The sequence below is a fragment of the Mycteria americana genome, chromosome 2, assembly GCF_035582795.1.
Source record: "Mycteria americana isolate JAX WOST 10 ecotype Jacksonville Zoo and Gardens chromosome 2, USCA_MyAme_1.0, whole genome shotgun sequence".
NCBI lineage: Eukaryota > Metazoa > Chordata > Aves > Ciconiiformes > Ciconiidae > Mycteria > Mycteria americana.
This window is the reverse complement of record NC_134366.1, coordinates 128,867,353-128,886,851: the sequence shown is the minus strand read 5'-3', so window position 1 is coordinate 128,886,851 and position 19,499 is coordinate 128,867,353. Positions and strand designations below refer to the sequence as shown.

The 19,499-nt window shown below is 39.7% G+C and overlaps 1 protein-coding gene across 3 annotated transcripts in view; it reads right to left on the bottom strand.

Annotated features, from left to right (window-relative positions):
• SPIDR (scaffold protein involved in DNA repair) overlaps window positions 1-19,499 on the bottom strand; it is a 207,934-nt gene that overhangs the window by 21,714 nt on the left and 166,721 nt on the right. For all 3 annotated transcript variants that reach the window (XR_012774445.1, XM_075494604.1, XM_075494605.1), the window contains exon 11: window positions 7,269-7,427. Coding sequence is in view for 2 of the 3 variants with exons in the window: in XM_075494604.1 (XP_075350719.1) it covers window positions 7,269-7,427 (159 nt within the window). In the remaining variant the exon portion in view is untranslated. The remainder of the gene's footprint in view (window positions 1-7,268; window positions 7,428-19,499) is intronic.

Here is a 19,499-nt window from a genome sequence, read left to right as displayed (position 1 = left end):
GAACTAGGAGCACTCAATTATTAGTCAATGACAGTTTACAAACAGGCAGAGGAGCAGCGTTGTGTAAAGAGTGTCTCCCGAACATCTTCGCTCCATCCTTTTCTTTGACACCAGCCAGGCCAATGGCAGGGCCATTTGCCACCTGAAGGATTTGCACGTTCCAAATCACATCCTGCCAGGATCCTTCTCTACCAAAGGGGATGTTCTGTCCTGGAGCTGTCACTGATGTGCCAGGGACTGTGCCAGTCAGTGTCCCTGGTGAGGAGCTCCAGCTCCCCTCTTGCTCCACCCATTTATGTGCCTCCAAGAAAGTTAACTCTCTCTTTACGCTTATGGACTTCGACTTAGCAGAAGGGGGAATGAGGCGGGGGCAATGACAGTGGAGAAATGGCAAGGCATTGTGTCCTCCTCTGTAGAAAATAATTATCCTTACAGAAAGAATAAAATTCATTCTCCTTATTGGCCAAGCACTCAAATCCCACTTCAATCTGACTTGAACAATGGGTGTATTTTATCCAATATGTGTATCCTTCTTCAGCTATAGAGTCAGGACAAGAGATGAACAGCTGGCTCTGTGCTACAGTGAAGGGTCATGGTTAGCCTCCATGTGCACAAAGAGCTTTCTGGCTACAGAAGACAAATTAAAAACTTTAAAATTTTGCTCTGTGAGTGGAATTACTAGTCACTATTTAAGAAAAAAAAAGTTTTGATCACAAAAGGACAGACTTCTAAAAAAGGAAAAGTACAGTAAGGAGAGAGAAGAAACAGGCTCAAGGATGAAAAAAAAGAACATGTAAAGTATTTTGAATAACATTTTTTTATTTCAGAGACAAGGACTCTATTGTAATGTTCTATAACTTTTCTTCAAAAAAAGAAAAAAAGACTGAATCCATACCAGGAGGACAGAAATAATATGTCAGATTCTAAATGACCTAAATCATCATTCTAATGATTCAACCCTCTACTTCCCATGCTAAACTGAAATCTATGTTTGGTAAAAATTGTTTTGTCCCGTACTAAATATGCAGATGTCCACTGCTTATCACCAACATAGCAAGGCCACCAGTAACTCTAATGGCGCATTATATATAGACTTCCATAGAAGTACAGACTTATGACAGGCAGTCCTCTACATACAGGTACTCTTCTCTTCTGTAAACCCAGATCTTCAAGCTTCGCTTATATATAATGATACTTTCATATATGTGTGTGTGTGCATGTATATACACACAGAGAGACATATGTATGTATACATAATATGCAAAATAATTCTTTTTAGTATCCTCAATTATTTTTATTACCCAATGTGCTCAAAAGGTATCCCTCTCAACTTAAATTTTGCTTGCTGAACTTTGGTACGTCTTTTCTGTGTATCCATAAATGCAAACTGCCTGCTGCATACCCAGACAGCAGTCAGGGAATTTTAAAGATTTCATGCTCTTAAACAGGCTAAATACATGGCTGAGAAAATGCAAAATATACATGCAGCACGTGCAGAAATTAATCCTGACCTATTTAACAAATTGTCTTAAACTACTCCATAGAGAAGTAGCTGGAAGATAGTGAGTGATACTAATAAAATAGCATTTACTTCTTCCTCCCCACAATTCTCACCATAGATGATGACTGTGCTGCCCTGTACAGAAGCAGCTGCGTTCATTTGCTCACCTTACTAAGATGATTTTGTTTATTTCTCTCACAAGCATGAAGTTCCATCTACAGTTCTGGTCCAAGAACTTTGTGTGTGACATGCCTGATGCAACTTTTTAACATTACAGGTTATAGTTTGGGGGATTTTTCAATTTTAATAATCATACCACAGGTTCAGGGGAAAATTACTACAGGGAGAAAATATCAGCAATATCAAAGAAAGTAGAAGGAAAAAATGCCCATAACTAGGAGCAGAAGAAAGACTACGTAAGGTTTACAGTAGGGGACAGGAAGAAAGATGCTAGGATTCTCCTCCAACGTCTTCCACAGCTTTGCTCTGGGGACTCAAGACTTGGCACTTCTCTGTTTCCTCCTCTCCTACTCTCCCAATTTTAGTCTAAAATGAAACAGTTTTCTTTTGGCAGTATCAGTCTCAATTATTAGGAACTCAAAAATAACGCAATTCCTAGCCCTCTGTGAAACATCTCCTTGCTCAAAACTGAAAAGAAATTCAGTAATAAACACCTAGACTGCATAAGCTTCAACTATCAAGAGACAAGCATTCCAAATATAAAGCTGATACTGTGGGCTAGCTCTCCCTTTAATTGACCTATTAAGATCTTGCAGTGCACAAGCTACGCAACACCGTATTTTCCCAGACTTGAGTAATAAAAGCAACAAAATCACCAAGGAAAAATCTGAGCCTACTAAACCAGCATCTCAGTCAAAATACAAACAGGGAGGAAGGGTTGCTAGCTTTTTTTCCCTAAGTTTTGTTTAGATATATGAAGTTACTTTGTTGAATAATTTCTTTACATACTTTAATAACTCAATTTTCTATAGTACATTAGAAATTACAGATACTACATTAAAACACTGAAATTAAAATACAAAATACTTTTGATTCCATATGGATATGCCTATATTATTCTCCAATGCTGGTTACTAAACATTCACGACAGAAGCACTGAAGATACAAGCAGCAGTCCGTGCTTGTTAAAGAGAAGAAAACTAAGGGAAAAAAGTTCATTTCTGATACATAAGCAGTTCCCCAAAATAATAAAAAAGTAATGCAAATATTCAAAACTTCGATTACTGAAATTATGCTTTAAATGGAACTCAACTTTTAACCACAGCAATTACCGAAGTGTTTCGGGACCTCAAAACCTCAGAGACGTGGGTGGCTCTTTTAGATGGCAGTCGTTTTGGAGGAGGGAAAACCAAAGGAAGGAAGTTATGACTTCCTTGCTCTGCGGAGGGTTCTTACTATTACATTTCCTGTCAACGTCTAGCAGTTGAAACACTTTCTTGTACAGCAGTTAGTGGTGGTCCTCTCTTCTGAGCGTAAAGCAAAAAGAAGGGAAAATATACAGTGAAGAGCAGAGGAAAAAAGAGAGAGATAAAGGCCAGAGAAGTATGGGACTTAAATAAAAAGAAAAAAAAGGAAAAGAAAGCCCTCATGCACAATAGCGACCAACACTACAGACAAATACAGGAAGATTTCACATTTCAGTGCCTAACATTTGAAAGTTTAAAATGACAAACAACAGAAGCTAACTTTATTTGAAAATGCAGAAGTTTCTCAGAGAAACATAACACTGGTTGATGAACTCAATATTCAGAGTCTACTTAGTTTAGAGGAAAATGCAACAGATACTACAGCAAACTATTATGGAACACCCTGCCATGAATTAAAGGTTGGGTCATGTGCCAAAGTTTACGAGTTGATGTATCCTTCAATGTATTTTACCCTATCCAACATAAGTGTGGATTTTAGCACTATTCATGTAACAGTTGCATCTTCTTTTGAAACTTGTTAAGCATTTTTTCAATTTAGGGACAAAATTGGTACTGACACCCTGCATTAATTATGTATTACATTAAAGCATTTCTTCCTCTCCCCTCCACTTTTAAATTGGTGTCATCTTTCTGTTCTGCTGAATAGAAACTCTTCTTATTTCTACCTTATAAGAAAGCATAAATAAAAGAAGCAGGTCGGTCTGCTATACTAGCAGTAAAACAACTCAGTGCTTGGCAAATCAGGTGAAAAGACACAAATTGTCAAAATCCAAATTATTATTCTGTGTGGAACTCCAGCCAGGGCTAAAAACATAAAATTAATATTTTTGTCAGCAAAGACAGATATCTAACTGCAAAGTTTATCCCAGCTCATTAATTTCTGGTAAGAAGCAGCAGACTATGACAATTTAAAGGTTATTTACTCCTGAGGCATTTTAGTGAGTGCTCAGTCCCTGCATCTAGTTGCGTCCGTTTAGTTACCGGTTATACCGGACATACCTGAAACGTGCCTGGGATCTATTAAAATAGGGGGGTTACATCTTAGTTGTACTGCGTACAGATTCTTAACCAAAATTTCTGCCTCTAGCAGTACACTGTCAAAATCTCACTTCCTCTTTCTCAAGGGGCTGAATTTGTAAGACTGACATATGAGGTAGTGGGAGGACAAGAGAGAGAACATACACCTCTAAGGAGCCAACACCACCAGCAGCAGATCAATGAACATTTTTCAGTCTTCTCTCTTTAAACCACCATATCTTTCTTTTCTGCTGATACTAAGTGTGCAGTTCAGGGAACAGTTGTAGGAAAGACTAGGAGACAAGTATGAATGAGAGGGTGAAAAGGTGTCAAGAAACAGATACTGAACCACATACATGCTGTTAATTCAGTTGCTACAATACTGGTTCCTACCTTATTCAACAGCCTCATGAACAGACTAGAAGAACTGCTGGAAATAAGACGCTGAACAAGCCATGGCAACTTTGCCGTGACTCAGCCATGCCCATCTGTCTTACAGGATTGCCAGAAACTGGACTGCAAAGGGAAATGCCACTTCCTCTACTGGACTACAAAGGGAAGGACTTCTTGCAGGGATGGGTTTGGGGAGTATGTTTTACGTGGGGTATGGAACTTGTTCTGAAAACCACCTAAATCAATGAAAGACCTTCAAATGACCTAGTACGAGACCCTAATACTTGTTAAAGCATATGGGTATTAAAAAGCAATATTCAACATTAACAGTGTTTCTCTCAATGTAAGATTACAATAATTCTAATTTTTCACAAAGTTGTTCTTGGTCAAGACAGGCCATGGTTGTGTAAGTTCCTATCCCACTTTTCTTTTGGAACACAAGTGTTTTCTTTTCGGGAGAAGAAATGGGTTTAGTTTCTTTAGCACATCAGTACAGGTCCATTCCAAAGATCAAGTCAGGTTTAGAGCCAGGTTTTGGCGTGGATGTAAAATATCCTTTATTATAGGTTTTCTGTTCTTGAAATGCAACTTCAGCTTACAACAGTGATTTTAAAATTGCATTTGCTGGAATGATGTTAAATGGTACTTTAAATTAAATACTTGATGATGATGATGGATGATGGCCTTGAAAATTTTTTGAACACTAACAGTAGTTCATCAATGCAAAAAGCTTGAGAACCTCTTGTATCTGTTAAATGAAAATCTCCTCTCTCTCACGGAGGGACTGAGGAAGCACTCTATCTCTGTAAGAGAGATTACAACCCATGTGACTGTGGGACAACATGCATATATGGGATCTTATTAGCCATTCCCAGCTTTCTCCAGATCATGTGCTTCAAAGGCACAAAAAAAAGTCACTTTTCCCTCATATTTCCTACATTTTATTCCCTTTTATCCATTTTAAAAGCCACTGTCAGACTCCAGGAAACAAACAGTTTAAAAGCCATCTCCTTCCAAAAAGTAATTGGCATTCTCAGGAAAAAAAAAAGACAGCAGTCTTTCTTGCAGGCAGACCACATAGTTCTTATTCACTCATGTGCTGCATGCCAAGGTTGGGCACTCACAGGCATATCCCATCATGTGCTTGGATATACCGCTGGCTGTGGAAACCCATTTATCCAGTGGCAATGAGTTCTACAGCCTAATTATGCTCTGTGTGAATAAGTACTCCCTTACATTCATTTCAGCTATGGCTTTACTGTGGTTTCCATCACACCTAGGATGACACAAAACGTGTCCCAACACTTAAAAGTAATAAGTTACAAAGCAGAACTTAGGCTAAAACAATTAAGAAAAAAATAAATCCCTGAACAATTGCCCTACCCACCCATCTTGTACAATGAAATCACGTTTTAACCACTGCACTGTCCCCGAAGCTATGCTAGCCTTTTTCTTTTAATGTTTCCTAGCAGGGTTACCACCAGCACAGCTCCAGCTGAGCCACCAGCATTTTCAGCAGTGTGTCTTCTAATCGTCCTCAGAATAGCCAGAAGTAAGTTACTGCTGCTTTGAAACAGAATTTACATTAGAAAAAGTCTGTCTCTTATTAGCTAGGAAGAGTACTGGAAACACCAGCAGCCAGTTGTAAAACTTCATTTGTATCCAGAATTCCAAAGCCATTATTTAATTTGTTTGGAAAAAATGTAACTTGAAAAAAAGGCCAACAAAATAATTAAATAAGAAGATGTGTTTGTTATTAAAGATCCATAAAAATGCAAGTAGGCTTGAAATCCAAAGGATCTGAAAATTAACACTGCAAGTACATAAAAAGAAAACATACTGAATAGGGCTGGCTGGAAAACAACAATTCCATTTTGCTAAACATTTCAAGGCTTTGAAATTTGTTTTTGTTCCAATATGAAACAAAAATGAGACTTTCTGAAAGTTTTCATGAAATGTGACAGAGAGAGTATTCACTCCCTCTGGACCTGAAAAAATCTTCCCAACAAAATTGTCTCCAAAATAGATAATGTTTCCATGAAACATTCTGGTTTTGATGAAACAGCATTTTTCAACAGGAAAAAAAAGCGTCAGCAGAAATATCATAGCCATTCTAATAGCAAAGGCTTATCTAGATCCGATGCTTGTATGAATAAATTATGTTGAGAATTGAACCAATCTAATTATAATTATATAGGTCTCCATGTGAACACCATATCACTTTCCTTAGAAAGATACTCCATAAGATAATTGATCTGTTTAAAGGCTTTTTTTCTTGAGTAAAGATATTTTATTTTATTCAAAGAATTTAAAAGGAATCACAGAATAAGCAAAATCTGAGAGGTACCATACGTCAATTTGTTACTTATCTGGGGGAGTGGTTCTATAAACCTGTGGACATTCTTATTCCAAAATAAGAATGGCTTTACGATTTGCAAGATTTTTTTTTTTAAAGAAGCTTAAACTGTGCTTCCAAAACCATATAGACTTAACTGAATTAAGCTCTCAGATACTAAGGGAAATTCTGTGTTTGAATCTTCAACACAGACTGGGCAGCGCTGTAGAAAAACAGACTATAATAAACAGTTCTGCAATGAAAGGGAGGTGAACTAATGTTTTTAAGTCTTTGAGTCTACTGAAGAGGAAGAAAATACTCATATTTTATTAAATACGCTTCTCTATCCCTTGCTCTGCTAAATGTGTATTTGTGTGTTAGCTTATTTCTGCTCATTTTGGAGTATGATTGGCTCAAGTACTATTGGATGCCCCAAAAATGGCAATGAGGACATTTAATTGAACAAAGCCCGATTCAGTTGTTCCAAAGAATATTGATCACAGAAATAAATAAAAAGGCAGATCATCTCTGCCTGCCACAGCATGCACTACATTCTCCCATGAATTGTTCTCACCTTCCTCTTGTAGTTCTTTGCAAAATTTTCATTCCAGCTAGGCAGCAGAATTTTCCTTCCCATCTCCTGCAGTACTGCTCAATGTCATCTGCAGAACTCAGGGACTGCAACTGCACTTCACTGAACATACCATAAGCATCCTGGACAAGGAGGCATAACCTGCAAAACATTCCTCTTTTACTCATTGGCTCCTGCTCAGAACAAACTAGTTAGCAAATTTCTGAAAATTACATTACAAGCTTCGAAACAGGGCTTACCCCCTACAATATCTGGAGAATTCCTACCAAATAGTGAATACCCGTGTCAATAAACAAAGCCATTATCATTAAAGGTTTTCTCATGTATATTTGCAGGAGCTAATAGGGCCATGAAATAGAGAAGTATGACTGAAAAAAAGCATAAGGGGCTTGCACTGGGGATTAGATCAACTAACGGCTACGCACTATGTGGTTTGTGTACCTATAAAGAAAGAAGGTTGAGTTTTTGCCTAACTTGAGGTGAATTCTGCAATGCACACAGAGCAATGTTGCAAACATATACATGTGTGTGAATAAATATAAAAATTCTGCTTAGAAGTAAATGAAGCAACATATTTCACAAGTAATAATCACCAACACTGAAACTGGCAAAGTAAGCATTACATTTTCTATAACTTTTTTAATAGTCCCGAGGATGCAAAGAAGAGTGAAATGACAATTTTTCTTTAAAAAAAAAAACAAACCAAAAACCACAAACAAAAATCCAACATGAAACTACAGATTAGTACTTTCAATATTGGGTATGAAGAAGCCCAGAGGAACTATTTTAAGGAAGTAATTAAAAAACTTGCTAAACAAACAATTTGATTAATGTAATCTATGGAAGTAGGGGTTGTAGGCTGGGAAGTATTGCTTAACTAACTTGCTGGCATTTTGAGAAGATATTACTGTCATAGCAGATAAGGCAAAATCAGTGGATGTCACACATTTAGATAGTCAAAAATGCGTTTCACAAGATCCTGCACCTGAGATGAGCAGCCACGATAGTATGAGTCATGCAGTGCTGGAGGAAGGAGGCTGCTGTCTACAAGATTGGTATAATTGCCCCAGAAAGAGACAGTTAAGCACGGAAACTTTTCAAAAGGAGACAAAAATCACCTCTGAGGGTATCACACACATCTTTATCTCTAAATAAAACTCAGGGGTGCACTAGGCAGCAGAATTCCGTTCAATTCAAAGGTACGTGCCAAAACTACCTTCTCCGGAGCAGTACCATTGTTCACAGCAAGCCAACTCCAACTGCTTTTGGAGCACTTTATATAACATATTATATGCATCCCGAAAGCATTCAACAGTAGTCATTATATCTTTATAGAACACACTTTAAATGAAATGATCTCCTACACTTCTCTGGAAGAAATCCATGTATTTTTTCACAGGGAAGCTTGGGCACACGGAATACCATTAATCACAGTTCCCTTGTTCATTATGAACCGTCTAACTTTGGCTTACAACCTTGAGAGGGCTGTATTCAACACAGGATACAACTCCAAAGCCTTTCAGACATCAGCAACTGTGCAAGCACCAGCTGAGAGTCCTAATTTTTCAGACTCTGGTGCTGGTTTTGAGCAGCAGGGAGTGGTAGGACTGAACACAAATGAAGGCTCCCGTATTTTCCCCGTTATCTCTAGCTACAAGGGTCCCACACAAACAGAGTCTTCATCAGGCAAAGAAAGCTTAGGTACAATTCCTCCACAGCCTCCCAAGGTTAAGAAGTCCTTTAGAGCCATGAAACACTGCTTCCACCCTGAGCAACAACAAATAGGAGGAAACCAAATGCTGTTGTGATGTGTAGGCTGGAAGGATACATACCCTCATCTCTGGGATGACTGGTGTTCCCACCCTAGAAAGTGGGTGACTGTCCTAACAATACAAACCTGTGTCTTCAACAGCTGTATCACGATTTTCATTTTCTGTGTAAAACAATCCATGAGATGCCTTCTGGATTCATACCACAAGATCATCTCCAACTCAACAGAACAAAGACTGATGGTGTGCTATGAACATGACAGCCCAGAAGTAGAAAAACTATGGTTGCCAGCCACTTTCCATGTTAGGACCTTGCAATCAGTTAAAAACTCTCCTAAGTTTTAACTGATTGGACTGAAACTCCTCATGCTATTGTTTTGTTTCAAAAAACAGAGCTAATATGCTCTGGACATTTCTGAAAATCAGATTGAGGGGAAGAGGAAAAACAAAGCAAACAGTTTTGCCTATCTTAACAAAACATTTGGTGACCGTTAATTGTGAAAAATTAAGCCTCCATATCTTGGAGCAAGCAAGGGCCAACTGAGTTAGCGTCTTAGATCTGATCAGTTCAGCAGTCTCTTAACTGATCACTGGAATTTCTCATATCTTTAGTGAGACATAACTGAACACAAGTAAGTCTCAGACTAGCTGGCACCAGGCTCATATTAAGTCCTCTGGGACATGTTAATTGCCCAAATAAAACTAACTTGGTTGATACATCAGTCACTAAAAGTGCATTTTCCCAGCCCTTTTAAGCCAAGCAAAGAGATGGCTGCTGTCAGACATGGGAATCTCAACTCCCCGCACACCTGGCCGCATATTTCCATCCCTTTGTGGTGGTGGCATAAATGGCTAGGATAGGAAACTGATCTGACCAAAAAAATACTGTAGCCGAATATCATCATCATCATCACCATCACATCAGCTCCTTGAAAATTAACTCCGTAGAAGTAAACTGCTATTTGCATGGAGTGCTACTTAGAGACAAGGATGTATCTTCCAGGCAGGATTAGGAGGCTGAAGCTCCCACTCCAGCTGTCTAGTGTATGCAGCACAACATCCCAGGTCATATGATGGGAGAATGGTCATCATATGACCAAGCTTGATATACAGAAGTAAAGAAAGAACTGTATAACTTGAGGCTTATATCACTAATGCTCCCATTCACACTAGTAACGTGTCCATGATTATTGGCATCATAGAGAAATACAGAGCAGCAGAACCTCTTGCACCAGACCCCAGGTACTTTTGCTCTATTAGGACCGTACATGTGAGCAAACGTCCACCATACTACACTCGTTCTAACAGTATCCAAAAGGTAGTCACGATTTCTTTGCAACATGCACTTAAAATGAAATGTATATATTCACTCACTTGGAAGACAGAATTTCGCAAATAACCTTCAGATGCCCAATTTCAGAGTAAAAGATGAGGAATATCCCAAACTAACGCTATGAAGAGAACTTCACAAACACATATTCCCTGCTTCAGCACACTTTTAAAATAGTACGAATAAATGATGACAAAAACTTGAAATATTCTCAACATCATTTGATCTGTCTCACTCATTTAGTAGGTAATACTACAGGTATTTAATGATGAGTGACAACTGATTTTCCTACTTACTGACTATCATGAAATCAGCTGAAGCCCACAACAAACTCAGCGATGCATTTGAAGAACTATTCTCATGTTTGGGGGCAGACTTTTTAGTAGGGTCTGTTGCGATAGGAGAAGGGGGTAATGGTTTTAAACTAAAAGAGGGTCGATTCAGACTAGATATAAGGAAGAAATTTTTTACAATGAGGGTGGCGAAACACTGGGACAGGTTGCCCAGAGAGGTGGTAGATGCCCCATCCCTTGAATGGAAACATTCAAGGTCAGGCTGGACGGGCTCTGAGCCACCTGATCTACTTGAAGATGTCCCTGCTCATTGCAGGGGGGGTTGGACTAGGTGACCTTTAAAGGTCCCTTCCAACCCAAACTATTCTATGATTCTATGATTCTCTGAAACCGGTTCTGTTGTTATGGATTTTGCACATGCTGTTAGCATCACTAACAGTAGTTCAGTTGCTTTCAGAGGCTGTTGATTCACGGCCTTAACTTCCTCTCCAGCATTGGTTTTTTCCTTGATTTAACTTTATTCCCCAAAAAGTGCATTTGTATTATTTTCCCATGTTACAGTGTTGCTGTCATATTGCAGCAAAAGTTCTTACAAATTAAGTTTTATCAGCAAATCTAACTGTGATTAAAGCAACAGTTTGTCCCATGAATTTTCCCCCCTTTGAAGCTCACTACCAGGATGAAAACCCACATCTAAATTATGAAACAAGCTGCAAATCCAAAATGAGTATCTGCCCCCAGCAGTTCAGTATTTATGTTTTGTGTACATCTATCACAAATACTTTTTTTTCCATAAAATGTGATGTTTGTATTGAATCAGTTAATCAGCTAAAACACACCTTTACCAATGCCTTGGCAGTATGCATAGTAATGAACTGTTAAAAAAAAGAAGGGCAACATCTCCATTTTTATCAGCAGTGCTCATGTAGGGAGGAAATAAGGGCCATCTCTATTTTTGGGACAATAGGATGCAACCCTGCATTGACCTGAAGACCTGAATTTAAAATATGGTTCTGGAAACTTACATTTCTCATGCAAAGAGGCAGAGAATTTATTCCAGGAGCAAGGGGTGGCAGGAAAGCCAGTAGAGGAGTGAGTGTGGGAGATGCAGACTAAGGAAAAGGTGAAGTATGACTCATAGGTAATAACAAAGGGGGCGAAGATAGGGAATGCTAAAAAGCAAGGCAGAGATTAGCCTTTTTTTTTTTTTTTTTTAAAGTCATGACACAGTAAGTCTCACGCAAAAGCTTGGGAAGATTTTGTTAACTTGCCAATAGCCAGAAGCAAGGATGGGGGCTGGGGGAAGATGAGACTGATTACTCTGCATGATTTCTATGACTGTGCTGATCTTTAGGACAAAATGTCTCCCAGTAGAAATCTGGAGAGGATTACAGGATTACTCTACCATGCCCTTCTCCTAGTTCGTCACTTCTCATGGGTAAAGGGTAAAACCTTCTTTTACTATTACTTTTTATGCATGAAAAATCATCTCTCTCCATACTGCTGCCTCGTATCGGGCAGCTGACTTTCTGGAGAGGTAATGGCGACAAAAACCTTCTTCAGCTTGGGTCACCTCCAGCCTCCTCAGCGGCTAGTGGAAAAGAATGAGAAAACGCAGATCTGCCTGCAGAGGAGATGAGAGCGCACGGAGGCCAGAACTGACTGATGACACAGGGATTGCCTTTACTGGGTCTTGTGAAAACAAGCAGCAGAAATTTGTCACAAACAGATCTTAACTAACAAATAATTGTTTTACCCTAGGGTAGGAGGACAACCATGTGGCCCACAGCAGCTTTTCTCCATGCATAGCTAAGCTGTGCAGTACAGCATGAGGAACAAGACAGCCAGGCAAATGCTACCACCTTCGCAGTGCTCAGCAGGGACTTCATTAGTTACTCTTTCTTTGGAAGGGAGGAAAAGGGGGGAATGGGGAGAATGCCTGAAAACTAATTTAATTGTATTAGCTCTGATATTTGCTCATTCTTCATCTTAACCATCCAAGAAACAGCTGCTGCTGCTTTGTTTCTCAGAAGGACTTCTTATCTCTTTGAGGTGCGGTGCTAGCAGAGGCATAAAGCACACGTACATAAACACACATAAACAAAAACCCCCTCTCCCTTAATCACCAGAGGCACAACACTACCTACACAACTCCAATTCAGCAACTTGTCTGGTCAAGTCTCGAGGTGGAGCTGATTAACTCTTGCTAATATGGCTCAGATTCAAATTGTAACCTGCAGGACACCACCCTACTGGGATTTAATTTATCCCTACCTTATGCACTCCTTGCATTCACCATATCCATATTATCTCTGACAAATCAAAGCTCAGGGCATAGGTCTAAACACACAGGAACAACCATCCATCTTCCCCACCCGCTCGTAAGACCAGCAGGATTTTCCTTTTAAAAACACCGTATTCACCAGATCACAAACTGCTTCATGTTTACCTTATGAAAAGTATGCACCCGCTTTAGGGAGACACAAGACTGAGAGTTTTCTGCTTAAAATCCATGCCATTTGCTATCACTAAATAGCAAGTGAAGCTCTACAGAGCATAACTATGGATTGAATGATACAAATGAAAACGAATGATGACGATGACTAGCCCCTTCTATGCATAGGTACACAGGTACAGAGGAAAACAGAAGCACTGCTGCTTCCAGTTTATAAGGGTAATGCCAAGGTCAAGGAAGAATCCTGGTCATAACTCTCTCCAAGTATAGCCATTTCTAGCACCCAGCCTAGTGCTCTCGTTTGAAGCATTGAGACGACCAAAATAGCAATCATTTGCTTTGAAAACTGGAGGTTTAAAATTACCGAAAAGCAGAGTTTGTGATCATGCATGTTTTTATTTGGTAACTGTGGAAGGACCCAGCAGGAAAGAAAGGAGAAGGCGATTCTGGAGTGCTGGACCTGGCAGAGCGGGAACAGCGCGCACGGTTAACACAGACACTCCAGTTCCCTCCAGTGAGAGACAGGCTGTCCTTGCAGAAGTATTGGTGGAAACTGCACATGTGACAGCAGTACCACCAGCGAAATGAGAAAGTCTTATCTCAGCATCTCAAATAGAAAATATGTAGCACAGGCCTCCCCAGTCTCAGGAAAGGAATCTTTTCTTGCAGGCACTTCTTAGCACGTGTGGAACAGAGTATTTATATAACACACTTTGCAAATAACTCACGACAGTACCTATACCAAGCCCATCAGTTTGGATTTTCCTTGTTTTTCCTTACCTTTCTATACATATGTTAAAAAAAAAAAAAAAAGAAAAAGAGTGAGAGACGTTATAAAATAACTGTTGCTTATTTTTATTCATTTCCTTGAATAGTCACTTACTTCAATACAAACTGGAAAATCAAATGCAACTTCCACAAGGTCTTTTATGAATGCCTCTCTGCCTGCTGATTGCTTTTTCCATTTCTTCATTCAGGTTAATCTTTCCACCTACTATTTTCTGTCTATGACCTGAAGAAGCAGCACTTCTGTGGGAAACTGCTTTTGTGTGTAGGAAGAGACCTGTACGAGCCAAACACATTAGCTGGGCTACCTTTTTAATGCACAGCATGCATGTAGAGAATGGCTCTCCACAGCACCGTAAATGTTCCCATTCAAAACGTGGAACACCACCTGCCTGGTGGGAACTACATACAACATCTCGGGAATGGCTGTAGCACAAAAACCAGACAGCTTTTCATACTTGCAATGACAACCACGGCTTCACACATGACAATTTTTTGAGCATAAATCATTTCTTCTGTGAAGTTTTCATACGGCACCAAATGAACTTTTTAAACACCCCATCTGATGCTGTCTCTAAGTGCACTGTCAAATTAAACTGCTGATGTGTGTGTTTTATTTGTATGCATAATTTTACTCAAAAGTAAACAAAACATTTAAAACCATAAAAAGATATTCCTGACATCCACTCAAACACAATACGGAGCAAAAGCTATAATTTCAAGGTTACAGAGTTGCATTTGAGAAATATTTTCAGTATCATCCGATAGCTTCACTTATCTCAGATTCATAAATGAATATTGAAGTTGTTCTATAGTAATAGTTTAAATCCAAAGTAATTATGCCATGTAAGTAAAAATTTATAGTGGTGGTTGGTTTGGAAGACACAGAAAGTTAGGGAAAAATAACTTCCCAAGTACTGCCTAAAAGTTTGTATAAAGGTTCAGCTGCAAGAAACCAGTAAGAGCTTCCTCCCTCCAGATCCCCCAGGCATCTCCCCCGTACAATACTACGCTGCACGTAATTTATGGTCCTTCTGCTAAGATCCATTCCATACAGCTTGTTACGTAAATAAAAACAATTTTGGGTGGTAACAAAAAAGCAAGCACATCAGATCATCCCAGCTTGTTTCGGACTCACTATGCTGTTAATTGTAGTTGGTAAAAAAAAAAATAATGATGCACACACTCCTCAGGTTCCTCAGTGTACCATTACTTCAGCATGGAATCCCATTACAAAATCCCTTGGTTATTTCAGTGTACGATTCAGAGAAAATATTATTTTCCTGTACGTCATGATTTACTAATCAAGAGTAAAAATGTACATTTAAGAAATTTACAGGCTCAGCTGAAAACTGCAAGTCTTTCTTATGGATGATCTCCAAAAGAAAAATCATGTTCCAAATATAACGTGTAATTACCACCCAGTCATTTAAAGCACTTATCTATGAATCTGAGGAGGGGTTCTTTGTTTATTTTTTTAATCTTAAGACTTTGTAATTATTGTTTTGGCATCCAAGAATTCCAACAGTCGGTGAGGTGCTGCCAAGCGATCTTCTCTTGCAAGGTGCTCAGCACCCTCCTTTCCAAGGAAATCAGCATTCAGTTGCTAGTTCTGGCAACATTTCACATCGACTTTGCTGTGCTATGTTTCCTCCACGCCTCAGTTCCTTATACGTAAAAATCAGAATAAAAGTCCTGTCTTCAAAGGATGATCTGAAAGCCATAGCTGAGTAATACAGTGCTACCTAGGAGGGCAGGTCCACAAAGTCTATTCTGTGTGCTAGATCCCATTTGAGTTGGGGGAGGAGGCTACATATATGTATGTTTATATGGAGATATAATGTTTATATGGAGATATGGTATGTTTATATTGCAAGGGCTTCCTTGCAGTATCAACCCCTTTCTTCCGTGCTACAGGGCTTAGAGAACTCTCAGCTCCCCCTGCAAAACTCACCGTGAGGGCTTTACAGAATTACAGCATCTGCAATGAAGCAAGAACACTGAAGCAGCAGCACTGGGGTCGCTTATCTTTCAAGACCGTATTATTTGTGGATTCACCAGATTTACTTCTGAACCACATAAGACCATGAATGAGATCCTAGAAGATTTTATTTAAAAAAAAAAAACAAAACCATGAAGTGAGTATTAAAAAAAAACCCTGCTCATTTCAGCAGGCACAGAACATCCTAAAGCACATTCTTGGTAGCATAACATTGCACACGTGCTTCCCCAGTGCATGTGAAAGGTAAATGAAATATAATAACACTGCGGGATTTCTTACAGAGCTGCGTCTGTATTCAATAAGACATTCTGCTGTTTCAATCATCCCACTGCACTAGCACAAAAATACAATATTCATCGAAATAAAAGGCAGAATAAAGAGCAACGAAGAAAAGCAGAAGTGAAATCACGTTGGGGCTCCTTCCCCGGCAGAAAGGCAATTTTCCACTCTTTCTCGCAGGGTCTGCTGTTTCTGTTTTTCACTCACGCTGTTTTTCTTTACTCCCCTGTAGTGGCTGCCTTTCCTAGGTGTGTTTCTAAATGAGGGAGAGGGAGCGTGTTTGTGTGTGCGTGTCGTGTGTTTACAAGAGTTATGGTAGCAGTTCTCAGCAGTCCACCGAGAGTTCTAGGAAACGGCCCCTGTTATTTTATTCTGGGTCAATGTCAGCTCATGTCAGGCAGTAAAGATCACACAGGACAGCTCGCTCCATCTCGCAGTCCTGGCCGGAGGCCTCAATGGGAGAGGGAAAGGGAGCAAGCTGCGAGTGGGCGGAGAGCCTTCCCAGCACTCTACCAACCACCGCACGAGGAATTATGATAAACACCACTCTGGAAACCAGATACAACAGTACATTGTGTTCTTCTTCGGAAAAACAACCAGACTTCGGCTCACTTAAAGTAAACAGTTAATCCTGTTTATCTTTTTTTTTTTTCCCCCCTCTTTCTTGATGAGTTGTTAACAGAACAATCTCTTCTGCAAAGCAAATAAGAGATCTGTCCCTTAAATTCGTACTGATTTTCTCTTCCTTCAGGAAAAAAAGAAATCAGTTCGATATGTAAACTTTCCACTATCGGCAAACAGTGTGGAATAACAATCTTCCTTGGCTTAAACTGACTTAACAAAGCGATGCCAAAACTGAATGAAACCTTTCCCTCACTTACATACTTTATTTTGGAAAACTGAAGTCCCAAACAGAGTGTTCTATTCATCCCTTTTAACTATTCCTTTTCTGACAAGAACAAGCAAAACCGGTTAAAACGAAAAAAATCGGGCTGCGCGGTGTCCTCGCAGCCTGAGTACAAGGTGCCCGGGGAGTGCAGATTAGCTACTGAGCAGGGGTGGCTGGTCCCAGGTTTTCTCTGGGAGGTGAAAAGTCAGATTAATCGACTGCAAATGAAGGAACAAACTACCATTCTTTTTCAAAATATATGCTTACTGTGCAAATTCACGATGTCCCTGACTTTCAATATTACGGGTAATTAATTGGAAAAGCAGATGGAATTGATTATCTTGTTTTGCTGGAGTCACCACAGCCTACCTATTAACTACTTCTTACTGGGGACTCTAACCGAGTCCGCTGAAAGCTACAAGCTTTTCCAAAGGGAATTCTAATTTGTAGCACTCAGGAGTTTAAATAGCTCTGAAAGTCAACAACGAAAGTGTGCTTAACATCCCCAGTCAGTAAAAGTTTGTTGATTTAGCTATTTATAATCATAAAAATACATGATTTGCAAAACTGAAAGAGGAGAAGGAAAATACTTCCCTGTTTTATTTTTACTCATCTTGCAAGCTCTAAGATTCTGGGTTTTCTGTGCAACCGATGTCATCAAGTGCAAAAATGTAAATTCAGGTCTGGGAATGAAAGTCTGATTTCCAGATTTTGGTTTTTTTTTTTAAATATTTTACATGTAAAACTTTTATATATTTTATGCTTTTTCTGCCTTGAGATCTTAATTTATTTTGCATTTATTTTTAAATCTTTTGCAGCAGTTGCTCCATTTACATCGCTCTTGTGAGCTCTACAGTGACAGAGCAGGATAAAGCAGCACTATTTCCCATTACAGAAACCGGGCTGGGGAGGCAGCTATCAGCGGGCCAGGGCCAGAACCCCAGAGGAGCAGCCTCAGGACTGTCCCCCCCAGTCCCCCACTTCGCCCACCATGGCCTCCAGCCAAGACTGGAAGAGCCACTGTTGGTAGCACAGGACTGCTGTTGAACACTTCATCTTGCTCCAAGTGCACCCTGTCATTTAACCCCCTCCCTCCCAGTGCTGCACCTGCACAAGAACAGCATGGCTGCTCTCTTATGACCGTGGGTTTGGCCCACCAAATTTGTCCCCAAATTGATGGACAGCCCACAGCGCTATCTTTGAAGGACCCAACTTATGCCGAGACGCTGCAGCTCTGAGCAGAGCGGTTATTAGCTGCAGGACTGCAGGGAAGAAGCAATATACTTTGATAAAACCTCTCTCTTGGGAAGCCAGAGGAGAATGCGGCGGTGCTACGGTCTCTGCTTGTTGGAGAAACTCCTGGGTGTAGGAGAAGAAAGCAATAAACCTAAATCATTTAGGGTGCAGTTATAATCCACGTACAAAAGAGGACTCCCTTTGGCTCCCCAAGTTTTGACGCGATGGTGGCTGGCCACCATCACGCCCTACTTCAGGAGGGAATGTATCAGCTGAGAGGAATGCCAACGAGAGGTGAATCATCAGATCATTCGGAGATGAAGCAACAGCAGGAGGAAAACGTGGAAGGTGAAGAAAACAAAGATCAGGAGGAAATGCTCTCTGATATTACCTCTTTTCCACTTCCTTTCTTACACCTTGCTGCTCTCCCTGTCTCTGGTAGTTAGAGATTAGGGGAAAAAATGCCGGTGTGTGGCAACACTAGTGTAATCCTGTGGATGACCTACGAGCCGTACTGATGGAGCGCTTTCCCCAGACACGTTTGGATTTTTTATATCAGAAATTATGGACACAACAAGTGCTGCTGAAAGGGAATTGCAGATGGCAGCAGTTTTCCAATTTGAAAATAAAAAATAAAGTTTTGTTACCCTTTTAAGCTTCCATTTGAACTTTTCAAAATGAGAAATCCCATTTTCCATTATAGGTCAAGTAAAACTTTATAAATGACTTTTAAATAAGCAGCAGGTTTGAGCCATTATCCAAACCTCACTCAACTTCCATTGGTTTCAATGAGCTTCATTTCATGCCATATAGCAGGCAGAGAAAACACCCGGGCAGCACCACTAACATTCCTCCACCTTGATTTCATTCAATTATTCATGCAAATTCCATGTTTCTCTTTTAAAACTATCTAAACTGAACACCAATCAAGGATCATAAACTGAAGTAATTTTATAAACATCACACTTACAATTTCCTATAATTTCAAGGAATCATTTTTAGCAGGACCAGAACTTGGAGCACAGCACACGGTACGTAAAAAAGAATCTTAAATCTGCCCTATTCTGATTTTTTTTTCTTTTCATTTAATTGGGTAATCTTAAGACATGCATAGAAAATCTCTCACTTCTTTCATCACTTTGGTCATCTTTGGATGCATATGAAGGTTTCAAAA